Genomic DNA, 20181 nt, shown 5'->3' on the forward strand with positions numbered 1-20181 from the left:
CCGACCCCGCCCAGGATGGGACCCCCCCCAACTCCGTCCTCCCCCGCCCCCCTAGCGGTGTCCCCAAATCCCCGCCCCCCTCTGGGGCCCCCTCGGGCCCAGCCCGACCCCTCCCCCCTTTCGTTGTCCCCATTCCCGGCGGAATTCCCGGCAGCGATTGTGGGATCAAGGTGGGGGACACGGGGAAACGTCCCCGACCCCAAACCCAGCGCAGCCCTCCCCCGAATTGCCCAGCCTGGATAGGGGTCCGGGACCATCCCCTCCCTCCAACCCCCCCCCCTCCAAATTCCCCCAAATTCCCCATAAAACTCCCCCAAATTTTCGGGAGTTAGGGCTGGATTTGGGTGGGGGATTTGAGGGGGTTCTCGAGAGGATTCGAAGGACTTTTGAGGGGAACTTATGGGGGTTTTGAGGGGAATTTTGGGGGGATTCGAGGGAATTTTTGAGGACATTTGGGGGGGATATTATGGGCGGGATTTTGAGGGGTTTGGGAGGAGTTTGGGGGGAGGGGGGTGAGGGCCGATTTGGGGGATTTCGGGGCTGCCACCCCCAGCAGGTGGAGGAGCGCTCGGCGTGGCCGGATCTGGCCGGGATCGGGGCCAGGCCTTGGCTCCCGCCGCCGCTTTCCGATGGAACGGAAAATTTGGGAACAAATCAAGGCGCCGCCCGACCCCTCCCCAATTTCTGGGGGGCTCCGCCGCTGTCCCCAGGGTGACAGAGCCGGGACAGGGCCAGGGACGGCTCAAATCCCCCAAATCCCCCAAAACTGCCTCAAAGGCGGGGTGGGGAACAGCAGGTGCGTGCGGCCCACCGCTGTGGAGTGGGGACATCGCTCCCGTTCTCCCCGGGAGTGGGGACATGCAGGGTGGCACCGGTGACAGGCAACGGGTGGCCGCTGGTGGCGCTGGTGGGCGCTGGTGAAAGTGGCGGCTGGTGACAGAGGTGCAGCCGCGCTCCCCTCGGCTTTGTCCCCTTGGCCACGGTCCCTGTTACACTCTCCAGAGCCGAGCGACAGGAGGGGACAGAGAGGGGGACAGGGATGGGGGACAGGGAGGGGTGAACAGGGATGGGGACAGCAGGGGACAGAGATGGGGACAGAGAGGGGACAGAGAGGAGACAGGGAGGGGACAGCACGGGACAGAGAGGGGACAGAGAGGGGACACAGACGGGACAGGGAGGGGACAGGGAGGGGACAGCAGGGGACAGAGAGGGGACAGGGAGGGGACAGGGAGGGGACAGAGAAGAGACAGAGAGGGGACAGGGAGGGGACAGAGAGGAGACAGAGAGGGGACAGCAGGGGACAGAGAGGGGACAGGGAGGGGACAGGGAGGGGACAACAGGGGACAGAGAGGGGACAGGGATGGGGACAGAGAAGAGACAGAGAGGGGACAGCGAGGGGACAGGAGGGGACAGCAGGGGACAGAGAGGGGACAGAGAGGGGACAGGGAGGGGACAGCAGGGGAAGAGAGGGGACAGGGAGGGGAACAGAGAAGAGACAGAGAGGGACAGGGAGGGGACAGAGAGGAGACAGAGAGGGGACAGCGAGGGGACAGCAGGGGACAGCAGGGGACAGAGAGGGGACAGGAGGGGACAGCGGGTGCTGTCATGTCCCACTGAAGGGACAGAGAGGGGACAGGAGGGGACAGGAGGGGACAGGAGGGGACAGCGGGATGGGGGCCGGGCCGGGGCGGGGTTTGGGCTGGACCCGCCCGGGGGTGGCACCGCCCCGTTGTCCCCACGCGATTCTCGTTGTCCCCACGCCGGGGGCGCCACCCGGCCCTGCCCCGTGGAGTTGGGACTAAATTTTCCCAATATTCCCAAATCGCCCAATTTAGGATCAACACTGCGCTGGGAGCGGAGCGGGAATTCAGTTTTTACCCGTTCTTACTCCAATTTTGCCCAATTTTTGCCTCACTTTGGCTCCATTTTTCCTCCACCTCTCCCCAAATTTTGTGTCATTTTTCCTCCATTTCAGCCCCATTTCCCCCCATTTTTATAATAAACTTGCCCAATTTTAAACCCGTTTCCCACCACTTTTACCCAAATTTCTGGCCCATATCTGCCCCACTTTTCTCTGACTTATGCCCCATTTTTACTCAATTTTTCTCCATTTTCCCCCATATTCCTCCTAATTTTGACCCATTTTCATACCATTTTTACTCCATTTTACTCCTCAATTTCTGTCCCATTTCAGCCCCTCTTTTACCCAAATTTCCCCCCATTCCCCCTCATTTTGTCTCTTCCCTCCCAAATTTTCCCACTTTCCCGAATCCTCCAATCCCATGAAATCCCAAGAGAGGGAATTCCTCACTGGGGGGGAGCCAGGAATTTATTATACCCTTCAAAAAACGCTTCTTTAACACAAAAACTCCCCAAATTCAACTTTTTTTCCTTGTAATAACCTCAGATCCTGCCCCAAATATTTCCCGGGATCATTTTGGGATTGGGGAGCACAAAAAGCATCATTGTTTCCCCAAAATCCCCAATTTTAATTTTTTCCTCCTAATTTCGCAGCCGTTTCACTCCATATTTTAAATTACACCCTAAAATTTCTAATTAAACATTAATATTTAATAATATAAAAATGATATCTTTTTGGAGCCTCGAATTTAATTTTTTTAGGGGATGCAAAACCCCGGAAAATCTCCACTTTTGGGGAGACAAAACCCTCAAAATCCCCAATTTTACGAAGGCAAACTCCCCCCCAAATCTACAATTCTTGAATCCATGTGATAAAAGCGATTTTAAGGACCTCAAGCCCCACAAAAAATCCGATTTTAGGGAGAATTTACCCCCCAAAATGGAATTGGCGGGACACAAACCCTTCTTTTAATCTTTTTTTTTTGCATTTCTTCCCTTCCCCTCCTTTTCCCGGCGGGTGGAATCCCCAAATTCCCCGAATTCCCAAATTTCTCTCCCCTTTTTTTTGGGGGGGTTCTGTCGCACAGAGTCCCTTTGTCCCTTTCTTTCCCCTGGAAAGGTGGGAAGGGGCCCGAAATGGGGGGAAAAAAACCCGGGAATTTTTGTGGGATGAGGTCAAAGCCTCCCCCCCGTGCGCGGCCTCTTCCTCCTCCTCCTCCTTTCCCTCCTCCCCCCTTTTTTGGGGATGAAAAGGCGATTTTTTGGGAAAGGTACAAAGGGATCCTTTCAGGGAGCGGGAGGGGGGGCGGGGCCCGCTGGGGATTTTTGGGGGGTTATTTTGATTTATTTTGGTTTATTTTCGTTTATTTTTTATTTTTGATATTTATTTATAATTTTTTGTAATATATTTTTTTATTTTAAATGTTTTTATTGCTTTTTTTATTATTATTTTTTGGGTCAAAAATGATAATTTTTGTTATTTTGTGTATGTTCATAGGATATTTTTGAGTATTGTTTTTATGTTTCCCGAGGGGTATTAATTTTTTTTTTATTTTTAAAAAAAATCATATTTTTTGTGCATTTTTCAAATATTTTCTGGTGTTTTTTTCTTATATTTTTGTGTATATTTTGATATTTATGTGGGGGGTTTTTTGTGTATTTTTATATTTTGGGGTTTGAAACTTTTAAAATTTTTTTTGTGCTTTTTAAAATATTTTTGCCTATTTTTTTTTATATTTTAAAAATATTTTTGGGGGTATTTTTTTGTGTGGTTTGTATTTTTGGGGTATTTTGGAGTGAAAGGCTGGGAATCTGGGGCAAAATCCTGAGAATTTGGGGTGAAATTCTTCGAATTTGGGGGAAAACTTTGGGATTTGGGGCAAAATCCAGGGATTTTTGGAGTGAAACGTTGGGAATGGAATGAAGGAGTTTGGGGGGATTATTTGGGATTTTTTTGGTGTCATTTTAAGGATTTTTCCCATTCCCAAATCCGATTTTCCCCCTGGAATTCCCGGATTTTTCCCCTCGGGGTTGCTCCGTGTAGGGGGAGTCGTTTCACCTTTAATTTTTTAGGATCCCCCCACCCTAAATTCGGGATTTTTGCCCTTGAATACCTGAAATTCAGGATTCTCATCCAGCTCCAAACCCTTAAAGTTTAATTTTTTTTTTTCCCTGTCTGAATCGAGGAAGAGGCAAAAAAACTGGGATTTAATTTAGGGATTTAGGATCCTTTGATGGCGAATTCTCCCATCCCCCCATCCCAAAAAAAAACCTGTTTGGGGTGGCACCGAGCCAGGGCCCCAAAAGCCACGGGGACCAAGCTGCCCCTGTGTCCCAGAACAGGAAAAAATCCCAAAAAATAAATAAATCCAGGAAAAAAAAAAACAAAAAAAAACTTTAACCACCAAAAACACCCAAAATCCCAAAAAAACCCCGACCCTAAAAGGGATTTTTTGATGGGGGCTGGGCTGAGGGTCCCAAGGTTTGAAGGGAGATCAGGTTCAGGGATTTTTTTGTTTTTTGGGGATTTTTGTTTTCTAAAAACTGGAAAAAAAGCCCAGCGGGTCCTGTGGGTTAATTAATTAATTAATGAGGGTTGGGGCTGTGGGGGATTAATGGGGTCGGTGGAGGGGGGGATTGTTAGGAGGAATTAGGATCAGGAGGCTCCTGGAGTGTGAGGACCCTGCCACTGCTTGGGGTTAAAAAAAAGACCCCAAATCACCCCAAATCACCCCAAAATTGGAGTTTTGGGGGAGCAGCCCTGATCCAGAGGGAAAAATTACTCCAAATTACCCCAAAATTACCCAAAATTGGGGTTTGGAGGGTTAAAAATGACCCAAAGTGACCTAAATTCCCCCAAAATAAACCCAAAACGACCCAAATTGGGGTTTTGGAAGGAACAGCTCAGACCTGACTGGGTTTGGGATTAAAAACGATCCAAAATTACCCAAAATGACCCCAAAATTACCCCAAATTTGGGTTTGCATGGGTAGATCTGACCTGGCCAGATTTGGGGTAAAAAATGACCCCAAACGACCCAAAATTGGGGCTTGGAGGAGCAGCTCCAAATTTGGGGTCCCAACCGTGAATTTTGGGGAATCTCTGTCAGATTTTGGGGTAATTTTCCTGGATTTGGGGGATTTGTGTCTGATTTTGGGGCAGGCATTGCTGTTTAGGGGACATTTTTGTGGTTTGGGGCGTTTCCCGGGGTTTTGGGGCGTTTCCCAGGATTTTGGGGCATTTCCCAGGATTTTGGGGCGTTTCCCAGGATTTTGGGGCGTTTCCCGGGATTTTGGGGCATTTTCTGGGATTTGGAGGCGTTTCCCGGGATTTTGGGGCGTTTCCTGGGATTTTGGGGCGTTTCCCGGGATTTTGGGGCATTTTTGGGGATTTTGGGGCGTTTCCCGAAATTTTGGGGCATTTTCGGGGATTTTGGGGCGTTTCCCGGGATTTTGGGGCATTTTTGGGGATTTTGGGGCGTTTCCCGAAATTTTGGGGCATTTTCGGGGATTTTGGGGCGTTTCCCGGGATTTTGGGGCGTTTCCCGGGATTTTGGGGCGTTTCCCGGGATTTTGGGGCGTTTCCTGGGATTTTGGGGCGTTTCCCGGGTTTTTGGGGCGTTTCCCGGGGTTTTGGGGCGTTTCCCAGGATTTTGGGGCATTTCCCAGGATTTTGGGGCGTTTCCCGGGATTTTGGGGCGTTTCCCGGGATTTTGGGGTTTTTCCCAGGATTTTGGGGCGTTTCCCAGGATTTTGGAGCGTTTCCCGGGATTTTGGGGCGTTTCCCGGGATTTTGGGGCGTTTCCCGGGATTTTGGGGCATTTTCGGGGATTTTGGGGCATTTCCTGGGATTTTGGGGCGTTTCCCAAGATTTTGGGGCATTTTCCCGGGATTTTGGGGCATTTTCCCGGGATTTTCCCCAGAATTCCCACCCGAGGAACACAAAAAATCAAATTCCACAATTCCAGGATTTTTTTTTTTTTTTTCAGATCTTTATTTCCAATAAAAGATAAAAAAAGTAGGAAACGAATCTGGTATAAAACAGGGAAGAGAATTTGGGATCCAAAGGGACACAAAGGGCTGGGAAAAACCAGGAAAAAGGGATCCAAAAATTCAGGAATTCGGTACAAAACTTCAGCTCCCAGGTCGGGAAAAATAGAAAAAATTCCCAGCTCCTGCAGGAGAGGGAAAATACAAAAATTTGGGATTTTTTTCCCACTTTTCTTCTCCTTAAAAATCTTTTCCACCAGGAAGAGCAAATCCAGAGGCTTGGGAAGCTCCAAAAAAATTTGGGAATAAATTAATCTGGGGAAAGGGGTGTGAAAAGCTCCCCAGATAAATCCTGGGGATTTTTTTGGGAAAAACTGAGGGAATTCCAGGATTCTGGGGTTTTTCCCATGTTCTGCAGTCCCTGGGGTTTGTTTCCTGGAAAAAGTGGGAAAAGCAGCTGGAAAAAGCAACAGGAGCTGCTGGGATTTAGCAGCTTGAAAATAAGGGGAGAATTCCCAAAAATTCTCCAAAATTCCCAGATTTTGCTCAGGTTTTGGGGTTTATCCCTCAGAAAAGCAAAGTTTGGATATAAATCCAGAGGAATTCTGGAACTTATTCCTCAAAAAAAAAAAAAAAAAAAAAAAAAGCCAAAAACCTGCAATTTGGGAAGAAAAATCAAGGAAAAAAAAATGGGATTTAAGCAGGTATTCCCAAATTTATCCAGGTTTTCCCATGGATAAAATCCTCAAACTTTGGGAATGAGGTGGAAAAAATTGGAATGGTCTCCAAAAATTCCCTCCAGACCCAAAACCCTTCCCTTGCTTTTCCCAACCCAAATCCACAGAGGCACCTCCCTCTTCTCGAAAATCTGGCTCCAAAAAGCCCAAAATTCCCAAATTTCCCCATCCCAAGCAGATGGAGGAGCAGGAAAATCCACAAAAAAGAGGGAAAAAACCTCCACAAAACCCCAACTGTGCTTCCAAACTTTTCTATTCCCCCCAAACTCGAGGGGGGTTTTTTTTTTGGGAAGAGCAGGACCCGGAGTTCCTTGGCTGCGTCCCGAGGAGAGTCCTGGGATTCTTCTGATCCAAATTCTGGAATTTTGGGATTTTTTCCAGCATCAGAGGAGCTTCCTGTGCAGGATTTCCAGGCCATCCTCTTCCTGAAGTAGGGCATGTGTTGCTTTGGGATTTTGGAAGGGAAATGGGGAAAAAAATGGGAATTTTGGTCAGGGTTTGCTCGTCCAGGGGTGAATTTGTACTTTTTTTTCCCACGGAAATTTGGGGAAATGGGGGAAATTTGGGGTTTTGAGGTTGTGGGAATGGGGGGAAAAGGGGAATTTTTTGGGATTCAGGTAAAAAATGGTGAAATTTATCCCAGATTTTGCTGATGGGCTTGTCCTTGGCCCCAGGGGTTTGCAGGCTGGAGAACTGGGGAATGGGGAATTGGGGAGTTTGGGAACTGGGGAATGGGGAATTGGGGAGTTTGGGAACTGGGGAATGGGGAATTGGGGAGTTTGGGAACTGGGGAATTGGGAATTGAGGAATTGGGGAGTTTGGGAACTGGGGAACTGGGGAATTGGGGAGTTTGGGAACTGGGAAATGGGGAATTGGGGAGTTTGGGAACTGGGGAACTGGGGAATATGGAATTAGGGAGTTTGGGAACTGGGGAACTGGGGAATGTGGAACTGGGGAGTTTGGGAACTGGGGAGTTTGGGAACTGGGGAACTGGGGAATGTGGAATTGGGGAGTTTGGGAACTGGGGAATTGGGGAGTTTGGGAACTGGGGAATTGGGGAGTTTGGGAACTGGGGAATGTGGAACTGGGGAATGTGGAACTGGGGAATGGGGAATTGAGGAATTGGGAAGTTTGGGAACTGGGGAGTTTGGGAACTGGGGAATGTGGAATTGGGGAGTTTGGGAACTGGGGAATGGGGAATTGGGGAGTTTGGGAACTGGGGAATGTGGAACTGGGGAATGTGGAACTGGGGAATGTGGAACTGGGGAACTGGGGAATGGGGAATTGGGAAGTTTGGGAACTGGGGAGTTTGGGAACTGGGGAATTGGGGAATGGGGAATTGGGGAGTTTGGGAACTGGGGAATTGGGTAGTTTAGAAACTGGTGAATTTGGGAACTGGAGAACTGGGAAATTGGGGAGTTTGGGAACTGGGGAGTTTGGGAATTGGGCAGTTTGGGAACTGGGGAATGTGGAACTGGGCAGTTTGGGAACTGGGGAATGTGGAACTGGGGAGTTTGGGAATTGGGGAGTTTGGGAACTGGGGAATTGGGCAGTTTGGGAACTGGGGAATGTGGAACTGGGCAGTTTGGGAACTGGGGAATGTGGAACTGGGCAGTTTGGGAAGTGGGAAATGTGGAACTGGGCAGTTTGGGAAGTGGGCAGTTTGGGAAGTGGGAAATGTGGAACTGGGCAGCTTGGGAATTGGGGAATGTGGAACTGGGCAGTTTGGGAATTGGGCAGTTTGGGAAGTGGGCAGTTTGGGAACTGGGGAATGTGGAACTGGGGAGTTTGGGAAGTGGGCAGTTTGGGAATTGGGGAATGTGGAACTGGGCAGTTTGGGAAGTGGGCAGTTTGGGAAGTGGGCAGCTTGGGAAGGGGGCAGTTTGGGAAGGGGGTACCTGTGTGAAGTTGATGGGCTTGTCCTTGGAGATGCACTCGGCGTAGCGACAGGCGAACATGCCGCAGTCGCTGCCGTTCATCTGCTGGGGGATCTCCTGCACACAGGGGCCAGAACTCCTCAGAACCCCCAAACCTGCTCCAGAGCCCCCCAATTCCTTTGGGATGCACATCTCCCACAGTTCCAGCATTTCCTGCACATCTCCCACAGTTCCAGCATTTCTGGATTTCAGGGTGCACTCCCACCTTGCCCAAATCCCACCCAAATCCTTCCCCGCTCCATCCCCTGTGAAAAATTTCCTCTCCTAAAATTTGGGATTTGCTCCTTCCTTTTTTTTTTCCCAGGAATCCCTGAGAGAAAAGGGGCCCAAAAAGGGCTGAGAATCCAAGGAAATCCTGATTTTTTTTGGGAATTCTGGGCTGCCCAAACCTGGCTTTTCTTGCTCAGCAGGGTCCATCCATTGGTGTCAAATTCTTTCCTTTTCTTATCCAAACTCTCCTGTTTCAGGTACTGCCTGTGGGAAAATGAGTGGGAAAAGTTGGAAAAATGGGAATTCTGGGGTTTTTCTCTGTTTGGCCATTACCAAAGGGGCTTGGGGTTGGGATTTACAAATTAACCCCTCCACCACCACCAAAAAAAAAAAAAAAAAAATCTAAAATTTCATCAGGAGAGGCCAAATCTCATGGGGGAAAAAAAGAGAGAAAATTCCCTTTTTTTTGGGATTTGTGGGAGGGAATTCAAGGGAAGAGCAGGAATTTTTTAGGGAAGGGAAAAAGGCAACAAAAAAATGACCCCAAACTGGGCAAGGGCAGGGATTTCACTCACAGCAGGATCCTGCAGGCTTCACTGTTGATCCCCCCCATGGAATCATAGTATGTGATGGTTTTTTTCCTGAAATCCACGACCTGCACAGAGAAAAATTCCTTAGAGTGGGCAAAAAAAAACCCTCCAGGAATTCTCCCTGCAGGCCAAAAAGGAAAAAATTCAAGTTATTTCACACCAGAGGACTTTCCCCCCCAAAAAAAATCCTCATTTCCTGTTGTGTTCTTAATGTCTAAATCAGCCTCTAATGTTATTAATTGTCATTTATTAATTATTAATATTGTTATTATTCCTCCCATAGGTTTACAACTATTTTGCTCCACCTCAATCTGGGCAGTTTTTGGTGCTTTCCCTCCCCATTCCCACATCATTTGTGGTGGAAATTGCCTTTTTTCCATGGAATTAATTAACAGTTCAAGCAAGGAATTAATAAATTGAGGAGGTTTTTGCTAAAGGAGCAGAAAATCCCTGCAGGATCCCAGGAACCAGGGGAGGGGATGGACAAAGGAGAAGGAAAAGTGAAATAAAGTGAAATATCTGTGGCCTAAATCTCTTGAACAAGATCCTGTGGCACCAGGAGTTGGTGGGAACAGAGAAATCAGATCTTCCCAAGGGAATAAATTCCCTAAAATGACCTCCAGGCTGAATTTAAGGATTTAAAAAACCCCACAGAAAGCTGCTCTTAGCCTTGTACCCTCTTCAGGCTTTCATTTGAATCACAAGCAGAGATTTCTGCCCCTCAGCATCACCCAAAAGCAACAAATTTGAGCTCTGAAGTCCAAGTTGATGATTTTCAGGATAGTTCAGGCACTCACAGCCAGGCACCAGTGCACTCCCAGGTGGATGGGCACCAGGAGCAGATCCACAGAGAAAATATCCACTTTTTTTGTCCATCTCTTCACAGCCTGGTAGCCTGCAGTCTTTAATTTGGTGAAGAAAAAGGTGTTGAAGGCATGGACTGCAGGCAAATCCTTCTCCTTGCTCCTCTCCATCAGTAAATTCATGTAGAAATTGATGATCTGGGGAAAATAAAAGGAAAACAGATAGGGTTTTTGATTTTTTTTTGAAATAGGTTTCTAACTATTTTATTATGGGGTTCAGATTTGTGGCCCTGTGTAAATTTGGGGAATAAATCCCCAAAAAAGGAGGATTTGCATTAAAACCTTCAAAAAACCCCAGGGAGGGTTGTAATGGCTCCATAGTATTAAAATATTCCTGAAAAAATCCAAGGATTTTTAGGAATTTGCCTTTATTTGTGTAAGTCTGTATTTAAGATTTCCTCATTATTTCCCCTGTTCACATCACTATCATTAATCCCCCCAGCAATTAAATTATTTAGTTAGTGGTTTTAACTAATGTAACTTGTTAATTAATGAATTATTTTTATTTTACAGAGTTTTCCTCACAGATTTACCACTCCAGGCTGGGAATGCCAAGCCCCAAAGCCCCTCCCAGCCCTGTGTTTCCCCCCCAAAGGGGGTTTTGGGGGTCCCACCTCATCATTGAGCCAGTTGAGGTTGTTGAGGGTCTGGATGTCCTTCCTGGTGATGGTCAGTCGAAAAGCCTCACTCAGCACCTCGTCCTGGTTCCCCCCTCTGAACAGACTCTTGATTTCCTTCTCCATTTCCTGCCAAAGGGGATGCACAGTTCTGCTTTTCCACCCCCCTCCCCCAACAGGGGGTTGAACCCCAAATTGATTCTTTACCCACTGAACATGCGGTTTAGCAGGAAAGGGGGTGTGGAGCTCCCAAAAAAAATCCCCAAAATGCAGAGGCACTGCAGCTGCTGCAGGCCCAGCCCCACCTCGGTGATCTCCGGGAATTCCTCCTCGGGCGGGGGCGGGGCCGGGGCCGGGCGCTCCGGGCCCCGCGGCACCGCGGCCACCGGGATCTCCCGTTCCAGGGGCACCCGCAGCTGCAGAGCCGGAGGCTCCCGCCCGCACGGCGGCCGCTCCTGCAGGCGCTGCGGGGACAGGCGGGCGTCAGAGAGGGGCGGGGAGGGGGAGGGGGAATGAGAGGGGATGGGGGAGATGGGGATGGGGAAGGGGAATGAGAGGGGATGGGGGAGATGGGGAAGGGGAATGAGAGGGGATGGGGGAGATGGGGAAGGGGAATGAGAGGGGATGGGGGAGATGGGGCAGGGAAAGGGGAATGAGAGGGGATGGGGGAGATGGGGAAGGGGAAGGGGAATGAGAGGGGATGGGGGAGATGGGGAAGGGGAAGGGGAATGAGAGGGGGTGGGGGAGATGGGGAAGGGGAAGGGGAATGAGAGGGGATGGGGGAGATGGGGAAGGGGAATGAGAGGGGATGGGGGAGATGGGGAAGGGGAATGAGAGGGGATGGGGGAGATGGGGAAGGGGAATGAGAGGGGATGGGGGAGATGGGGAAGGGGAATGAGAGGGGATGGGGGAGATGGGGAAGGGGAATGAGAGGGGATGGGGGAGATGGGGAAGGGGAATGAGAGGGGATGGGGGAGTGGGGGAAGGGGGAATGAGAGGGGATGGGGGAGATGGGGCAGGGAAAGGGGAATGAGAGGGGTTGGGGGAGATGGGGAAAGGGGAATGAGAGGGGTGGGGATGGGGGGGAATGGGGAAGGGGTCAGAGCAGGGATGGGAATGGGGAATGAGAGAGATGGGGCAGGGGGAATGAGAGAGATGGGGCAGGGGAAGGGGTCAGAAAGGGGATGGGGAATGAGAGAACTGCGATAGGGAATGAGATAGATGGGGCAGGGGAATGAGAATGGGAATGGGGAATGGGGAATGAGAGAGATGGGGCAGGGGAAGGGGAATGAGAGAGAATGGGGATGGGGGGAGATGGGGCAAGGGAAGGGGTCAGAGCAGGGATGGGAATGGGGAATGAGAGAGATGGGGCAGGGGAAGGGGTCAGAAAGGGGCAGAGAATGAAAGAGATGGGGCAGGGGAATGAGAGATGGGAATGGGAATGAAAGCTGGGATTGGGGAATGAGAGAGATGGGGCAGGGGAAGGGGTCAGAAAGGGGCAGGAATGAGAGAGATGGGGCAGGGGAATGAGAGATGGGAATGGGGAATGAGAGAACTGGGATAGGGGAATGAGAGCTGGGAGTGGGAATGAGAGAGACAGGATAGGGGAAGGGATCAGAGCAGGGACAGGGATGGGGAATGAGAGAGATGGGAATGGGGAATGAGAGCTGGGAATGGGAATGGGGAATGAGCTGGGAGTGGGAATGAGAGCTGGGATTGGGGATTTGGGAATGAGAGAACCAGCATTGGGGATTTGGGAATGAGACAGCTGGCATCAGGGAAAGGGGAATCAGAGCTGGGATCAGGGACAGGGGAATCAGAGCTGGGATCAGGGATTGGGAATCAGAGCTGGGATCAGGGAAAGGGGAATCAGAGCTGGGATCAGGGATTGGGAATCAGAGCTGGCATCAGGGAAAGGGGAATCAGAGCTGGGATCAGGGAAAGAGGAATCAGAGCTGGGATCAGGGACAGGGGAATCAGAGCTGGGATCAGGGACAGGGGAATCAGAGCTGGGATCAGGGAAAGAGGAATCAGAGCTGGGATCAGGGACAGGGGAATCAGAGCTGGGATCAGGGACAGGGGAATCAGAGCTGGGATCAGGGAAAGGGGAATCAGAGCTGGGATCAGGGACAGGGGAATCAGAGCTGGGATCAGGGACAGGGGAATCAGAGCTGGGATCAGGGACAGGGGAATCAGAGCTGGGATCAGGGATTGGGAATGAGAGACCCTGGATCAGGGATTCTCCTCACAGAGGCATTTGGAATCAGGGAAAAGGAGGATTTAGGACCAATAAAATCAGAAAAATCTCCAGGTTCCTGGAATTAACCCTTGCACAGCCACACAACCCTGGTCCCTAACAGCCACATCTTCATTTTTTCCCCATTTCCACGGATTTTAACCCCTTTTCCAAGCTATAACCACCTTCCCAGTGCCAAAATTTCCAATTTGGCACGATTTCCAATCTGGGACAACATTTCCTCTTTTCCTTGCTGTTTATCCCAGGACTGGGAAGCACAAAGGCTTTTAAAAAGTTGATTTTTCCTACTTTTTTTTCTCATTCTTGCACTTTTTTCCCCCCAATTTTTCCAGTCCAGGGCATTTTTCCATGCAATTCTCACCTGGCTCTGGAGCTGCAGGGCCAGAGCTTTCTGTTCCTCAATTTGTCTCCACCTCTCTCTGGCTCGGGAATCGTAGACACTGGTCCTGAAAAAAAACAAAATTTTAATGATTTTAAAAAATCAGGATTCTGGTTTTTCCATCCCAAAAATCCCAGGAAAAGGCAGCAGGGAATATTAACTCACAGCTCTTTGATCCATAGCTCAGCCTGGAAAAAGGGAAGGCTGGAAAGAGGGAGAAAGGAGGGTTGGAAGTGATCAAAAATCCTGGAATTTCTCCAGAATTCTCTCATTTCCCAAATTCTCACCCTGTTCCTCTTCTCTGTCACCTCCCTGTGTCCCTAAAAATCCCCCAAATCTCCCCATTTCCCACCCCTCACCTTGGAGCTGGAGTCCTGGAATCCTTGACTTTGAGCAAAATGACAGAATCCGACCCTAAAAATTGAAAAAATTCCTGTAATTTTGTCCCCCTTAATTCCCAGCCCAAATCCTTCCCTTCCCATTCCCAAACAGAAACCCCACATTGGTGATGGAATGTAAATCCTTTTCTCAAGATTTGGGGTTATTTGGGATTTGCTTTTCATTTTGTTTGGGACTTCTGGGATTTATCTGGGATTTTTTGAGGTATTTTCATTGGGATTTTTTTGGGTATTTTCATCAGGATTTTTTGGGGGTATTTTCATTGGGATTTTTTGGGGGGTATTTTCATCAGGTTTTTTTGGGGTATTTTCATTGGGATTTTTTTGGGGTATTTTCATTGGGATTTTTTGGGGGTATTTTCATTGGGATTTTTTTTGGGGTATTTTAATCGGGATTTTTTGGGGTATTTTCATCGGGATTTTTTTGGGGTATTTTCATTGGGATTTTTGGGGGTATTTTCATTGGGATTTTTTTGGGGTATTTTCATTGGGATTTTTTTGGGGGTATTTTAATCGGATTTTTTTTGGGGTATTTTCATTGGGATTTTTTGGGGGGTATTTTTATCAGGATTTTTTGGGGTATTTTCATTGGGATTTTTTTTGGGGTATTTTCATCGGGATTTTTTGGGGGTATTTTCATTGGGATTTTTTTGGGGTATTTTAATCGGGATTTTTTGGGGGGTATTTTCATCAGGATTTTTTGGGGATATTTTCATCGGGATTTTTTGAGGAGTCTATTGAGATCGTTAAATTTTTTTTTGGTTGGTTTTTTTTTATTTACTTGGTGTTTTGGTATTTTTGGGGGATTCTTTTCCTGATTTCTTTACCTTCACTCTGCGCCCCGGCCGCCGGCTCCTCCTCCCGCTGCTGTGGGGTCGTGGAATTTCGGGGCTGGAACCCCCCAGGAAACCCCAGAGAGGAGCCCAAGGGGGAGCTCTGGGAACTCTGGGGTGGCTCTGGGGGATGTGGAACAGGACCTGGGATTTTGGGAATTTCCAGCACCTCAGGATCATCCCTGGGAGATTCCTGAGGCAGGGAGGGGCCGGAACGGGGACAGCGGGAGCTGCGAAAACAAACGGGGTCAGGGAAAAGATTGGGGAAAAACTGGGGAGCTGGGATTTGGGGAGGGGATTTTTGGGGATCTGGGGAGGGGATTTTTGGGGATCTGGGGAGGGGATTTGGGATTTCTGGGGATTAGGGAAGAGTTTTGGGATTTGGGCTGGGCCTTCGGTGATTTTCAGAGGGATTTTTGGGATTTGGGGAGGGGATTTTTGGGATCTGGGAAGGGGATTTTTGGGGTCTGGGGAGGGGATTTTTGGGATCTGGGGAGGGGATTTTTGGGATCTGGGGAGGGGATTTTTGGGATCTGGGGAGGGATTCTTGGGATTTGGGGAGGGGATTTTTGGGATCTGGGGAGGGATTTTGGGATCTGGGGAGGGGATTTTTGGGATCTGGGGAGGGGATTTGGGATTTCTGGGGATTAGGGAAGAGTTTTCTGGAGAGTTTTGGGATTTGGGCTGGGCCTTCAGTGATTTTCAGAGGGATTTTTGGGATCTGGGCAGGGTCTTTGGTCACTTTCAGGGATCTCAAGAGAGATTTTTGGGATCTGGGCAGGGTCTTTGGTCACTTTCAGGGATCTCAGGAGGGATTTTTGGGATCTGGGCATGTCTTGGGTCATTTTCAGGGATCTGTGCAGGGTCTTTGGTGATTTTCAGAGATTTGGGAGGGATTTTTGGGATCTGGGCAGGGTCTTTGGTGATTTTCAGGGATCTCAGGAGGGATTTTTGGGATCTGGGGAGGGGATTTGGTGATTTTCAGAGATTTGGGAGGGATTTTTGGGATCTGGGCAGGATCTTTGGTGATTTTCAGGGATCTCAGGAGGGATTTTTGGGATCTGGGGAGGGGATTTGGTGATTTTCAGAGATTTGGGAGGGATTTTTGGGATCTGGGCAGGGTCTTTGGTGATTTTCAGAGATTTGGGAGGGATTTTTGGGATCTGGGGAGGGGATTTGGTGATTTTCAGAGATTTGGGAGGGATTTTTGGGATCTGGGCAGGATCTTTGGTGATTTTCAGGGATCTCAGGAGGGATTTTTGGGATCTGGGGAGGGTCTTTGGTTATTTTCAGGGATCTTAGGGGGGATTTTTGGGATCTGGGGAGGGGATTTGTTGATTTTCAGAGATTTGGGAGGGATTTTTGGGATCTGGGCAGGTCTTGGGTCATTTTCAGGGATCTCAGGAGGGATTTTTGGGATCTGGGCAGGTCTTGGGTCATTTTCAGGGATCTGGGGAGGGATTATTGGGATTCAAGCAGGGATTTGGAGACTCAGGGCAGGTTTTTGGGGACTGACTCACAGCTGGAAGGGGAGCAGTGGGGAGGGTTTGCAGCTGGAGAATCTCTTCCCTGTCACCATCTGCAGCAGCTGCCGGTAAATCTCCCGCTCCTCCTCCCGCACAGTCTGTCAGGAAAAACCACAGGAAAAACTCCTGTTAAACCCCTGATCACAAAGGATTTCCCCCAAATCCAGAGCTCTGCTGAGATCCCATCAAGGCAATGCTGAGAAAAAACCCTGAAATTTGGGATTTAGGGCTGGAAAAGTGCAGGAATTTCATTGTTTAACCCCAGCAGCGCTCTCAGCTCTGTCTGAGCCCTCCAGTCCCACAAGGCTGCTGGGATTTCCCTAAATTTTCCCAAATTCCCCTCAGATCTCCCTGTATTTCTCCAGATGAACCTGGATTTTCCCAGATTTTCCCAGATTTTCCCATCCCAGCCCTGTCACCTCCTCAGCTGCGCTCAGGAAGCGCCGTGGGGTTTTTTTGGGGCTGCGGCGGCTCCACGAGGGGCTCGGGGCTGGTTTCAGGGGGAAAGAGGCTCCATGGAGGGTGGATTTCCCCCCAAAAGTGGCAGAATTCCCACTGGAAGGAAGGAAAAAAACATCTCAGCTTTGTTGTAAATCCCACAAATCAAAATAAAAGCAGGAGCGGAGAAATGAAACGCAGAAAGATTCCAAATAAACCCCCCCAAAGAATCCTCAAAATCCACCCTCCCCCAAAAAAAATCCCCAACCCATAAAAACCCCAAATCCACAAAAATATCACCCAATTCCAACCCCCTGAAAACCCCAAATAAAATTTAAAGTTTATTTTAAAACCCACCAACAATTCCACGCCGTGCCCCAAAAATCCCTCCCCCCAATAACCAAAAATCCCCCCCCCAAAAAAAACTTAAAAAATCAAATTAAACCCCCCCAAAAAAATCCCAAAATTAAAAAAAAACCATCAAATGGAAGGCTGGAATCTGGGAGCTGCTGAACCCACCTGGAATTTTTACGGGTTTCCAGGAAGGAGCCTCGACTCCCTCGGGGCTTGGAGCTTCTCCATTGCCCGTTAGCTCCTGGAATCTCTGAGAGGAAAAAAAAAACCACCAGGAATTCCCAAAAAACTCCAAAAATCCCCAGGGGAAACAGCCCCAAGTGCCAAATTCCAGAGGGAAAACTCACCCGGGGTGTAGTTGAGGGAGTTTCCAGCAGGGCATGAGAAGCTGCTGAGTTTGGAGGGGAAAAACTGGAGGGAAAAAAAAAAAAAAAAAAGTGGGAAAATCCCAAGATTTTGGTTAAAAGTGGGGAAATGTCAGGGTGGAATCCAGGAAAATTACAGGGAAAAGTAAAAGGGTGTCCCAGGGTGGGCTGGGATTTATGACTCTCAAAATTCACAATTTCTAAAATTCACAATTCCTAAAATTCACAATTCCTAAAATTCCCAATTCCGAACAATCACAGCCGCCAAAATTCCCAATCCCCAAAAATTCCCAATCCCCAAAATTCCCAATTCCCAAAATTCCCCCAAAACGCAAAATTCCTTTAGTTCACAATTCCTAAAATTCACAATTCCTAAAATTCACAATTCCTAAAATTCCCAATTCCGAACAATCACAGCCGCCAAAATTCCCAATCCCCAAAAATTCCCAATTCCCAAAAATTCCCAATTCCCAAAATTCCCAATTCCCAAAATTCCCAATTCCCAAAAATTCCCAATTCCCAAAATTCCCAATTCCCAAAATTCCCCCAAAACGCAAAACTCCTTTAGTTCACGATTCCTAAAATTCACAATTCCTAAAATTCCCAATTCCGAACAATCACAGCCGCCAAAATTCCCAATCCCCAAAAATTCCCAATCCCCAAAATTCCCAATCCCCAAAAATTCCCAATTCCCAAAATTCCCAATTTCCAAAAATTCCCAGCCCTCAAAACGCAAAACTCCTTTAGCTCACAATTCCTAAAATCCCCAAATCCCAAAATTCACAACTCCTAAAGGTCACAACTCCCAAATTTTATGGAGAGAATTTACAGAGCAGAAAAGCCAAAGAACGGGAAAAAAAAACCCCGAATTTCCAAGTTCTGCCGGCAGCTCCGGGCTCAATTCCCGGCGGAATTCCCCCGGTAGGAACCGGGAAAACCCAAAAAAACGGGTTCGGGATTTGACTTTTGGGGTTTTCGGGATGAGTTTTCCCAGAAAAACCGGGGATGGATCGAGTGTCCCAGGAGCAGCACAGGGGAACCATCCCAAATATTCCCCAAAATCGCTTTCCCGCCCAAACCCGCCGTAATTCCGTGAGGAAAGATCCAGCGCGGCTCCGGTTCCGCGGCCCCACCTTGCTCTCGGTACCGAAGCCCTTGAAAGCCGGGCCGGGCCGGGCCCGCGCCGCCCCCCGGGCCTCCATCCTCATCGGGGGCGGCGGCGGCACCGGGCACGGGGAGCGGCCCGGCGGCGGGTTGCGGTGTGAGGGCAGCGGGAGGGAGCGGAGCGCGGAGCGGAGCAGCCGCCGCTCCGCCGCCCTCAGCCGGCCCGACCGGAAGCGGAAGTGGCACCGGAAGCGTCCCGAGCGCGCGCGGTTCTCCCGGGCTCGACGGCGGCAGCGAGGAGGAGGTGTCGGAAGCGGAAGTGAACGCAGCGGGTGAGGCGCCGCCGGAAGTGGCGGAGAGCGAGGCGCGCCTTGCTGGGAGATGACAGCGCCCCCTGGCGGATTGGAGGGCCAGGCTGGCAACGCAGAGGGGAAGGGTCACCCTGGGCAGGGATGGGACCCTACAGGGGTCATTCTGTGAGGGATGTGACCCTACAGGGATCACTCTGTGGGGGCTGTGACCCTACAGGGGTCACTCTGTGGGGCTGTGACCCTACAGGGGTCACCCTGGGCAGGGATGGGACCCTACAGGGGTCACTCTGTGGGGGCTGTGACCCTAAAGGGGTCACTCTGTGGGGGCTGTGACCCTACAGGGGTCATTCTGTGGGGGATGTGACCCTAAAGGGGTCACTCTGTGGGGGCTGTGACCCTACAGGGGTCATTCTGTGGGGGCTGTGACCCTACAGGGGTCACTCTGTGGGGAATGTGACCCTACAGGGGTCATTCTGTGGGGGCTGTGACCCTACAGGGGTCATTCTGTGGGGCTGTGACCCTACAGGGGTCATTCTGTGGGGCTGTGACCCTACAGGGGTCACTCTGTGGGGGCTGTGACCCTACAGGGGGTCATTCTGTGGGGGCTGTGACCCTACAGGGGTCATTCTGTGGGGGGCGTGCTACCGCATGGGGCATCACCCTGTGATGATGTCATCCTACAGGGATGTGTGTGTGTACCCCATGTACATTGTAGTTCCTACAGCCGATCCCATTCCAGCTGATCCCATTCCAGTTTCTCCCTCTAGTGAGTCCTGTTACAGCCGGTGCCTGCATCCAAAACCGTTACAGCCGATCCCATAATAGCGGATCCCATAAAAACCGATCCCATCAGAGTCAGTCTCATAATAGCCGGCCCCTGCAGCCTGTCCCACAACAGCCGATCCCATCTTAGCTGATCCCGTTACACCGATCCCATTACACCGATCCCATTACACCGATCCCATTACAGCCGATCCCATCACAGCCGATCCCATTACAGCCGATCCCGTTACACCGATCCCATTCCAGCCGATCCCATTCCAGCCGATCCCATTACTCCGATCCCATCACAGCCGATCCCATTACAGCCGATCCTATTACTCTGATCCCATTACCACCATCCCATTACCCCGATCTCATTACAGCGCTCCCCGCGGCCAATCCCAGCTCCCCGAGCCCGTGTCCCCGCGCTGTCCCCGGGCTATGGTGGCGCTGTCCGGGCTGTCCCCGTGCCGTGCTGCCGGTCCCGCTGTCCCCGTGCCGTGGTGGCGGTCCCGCAGTCCCCGTGCGGTGGTGGCAGTCCCGCTGTCCCCGGGCGGTGGTGGCGGTCCCGCTGTCCCCGGGCGGTGGTGCCGGTCCCACTGTCCCCGGGCTGGCTGTGGTGGCGGTCCCGCTGTCCCCGGGCGGTGGTGG

At 50.2% G+C, this 20181-nt stretch overlaps 2 protein-coding genes across 2 annotated transcripts in view; both read right to left on the reverse strand.

Moving 5' to 3' along the window:
• Positions 1 to 830, reverse strand: part of LOC306813677 (sentrin-specific protease 1-like) — a gene marked incomplete at its 5' end in the record, with an annotated part of 5683 nt that extends 4853 nt beyond the window's left edge. The window contains one exon of the mRNA XM_079329243.1: positions 768 to 830. Within this exon, the coding sequence (XP_079185369.1) occupies positions 768 to 830 (63 nt within the window). The remainder of the gene's footprint in view (positions 1 to 767) is intronic.
• A 5991-nt stretch (positions 831 to 6821) lies between these two features.
• On the reverse strand, positions 6822 to 19676 carry SENP1 (SUMO specific peptidase 1; the record flags this gene model as incomplete). The annotated part of the gene is given in 18 exon segments (XM_079329244.1): positions 6822 to 6993; positions 6999 to 7031; positions 8485 to 8580; positions 8913 to 8997; positions 9309 to 9388; positions 10121 to 10324; positions 10801 to 10932; positions 11109 to 11267; positions 13422 to 13506; positions 13605 to 13643; positions 13799 to 13853; positions 14665 to 14900; positions 16191 to 16294; positions 16616 to 16751; positions 17154 to 17238; positions 17336 to 17399; positions 18487 to 18851; positions 19577 to 19676. Coding segments are annotated over 18 exon segments (2082 nt in total). The 3' UTR covers positions 6822 to 6969.
• Between the last annotated feature and the right edge of the window lie 505 nt (positions 19677 to 20181).

Source organism: Erithacus rubecula (genome assembly GCF_903797595.1).
Source record: "Erithacus rubecula genome assembly, chromosome: 31".
Lineage (NCBI taxonomy): Eukaryota > Metazoa > Chordata > Aves > Passeriformes > Muscicapidae > Erithacus > Erithacus rubecula.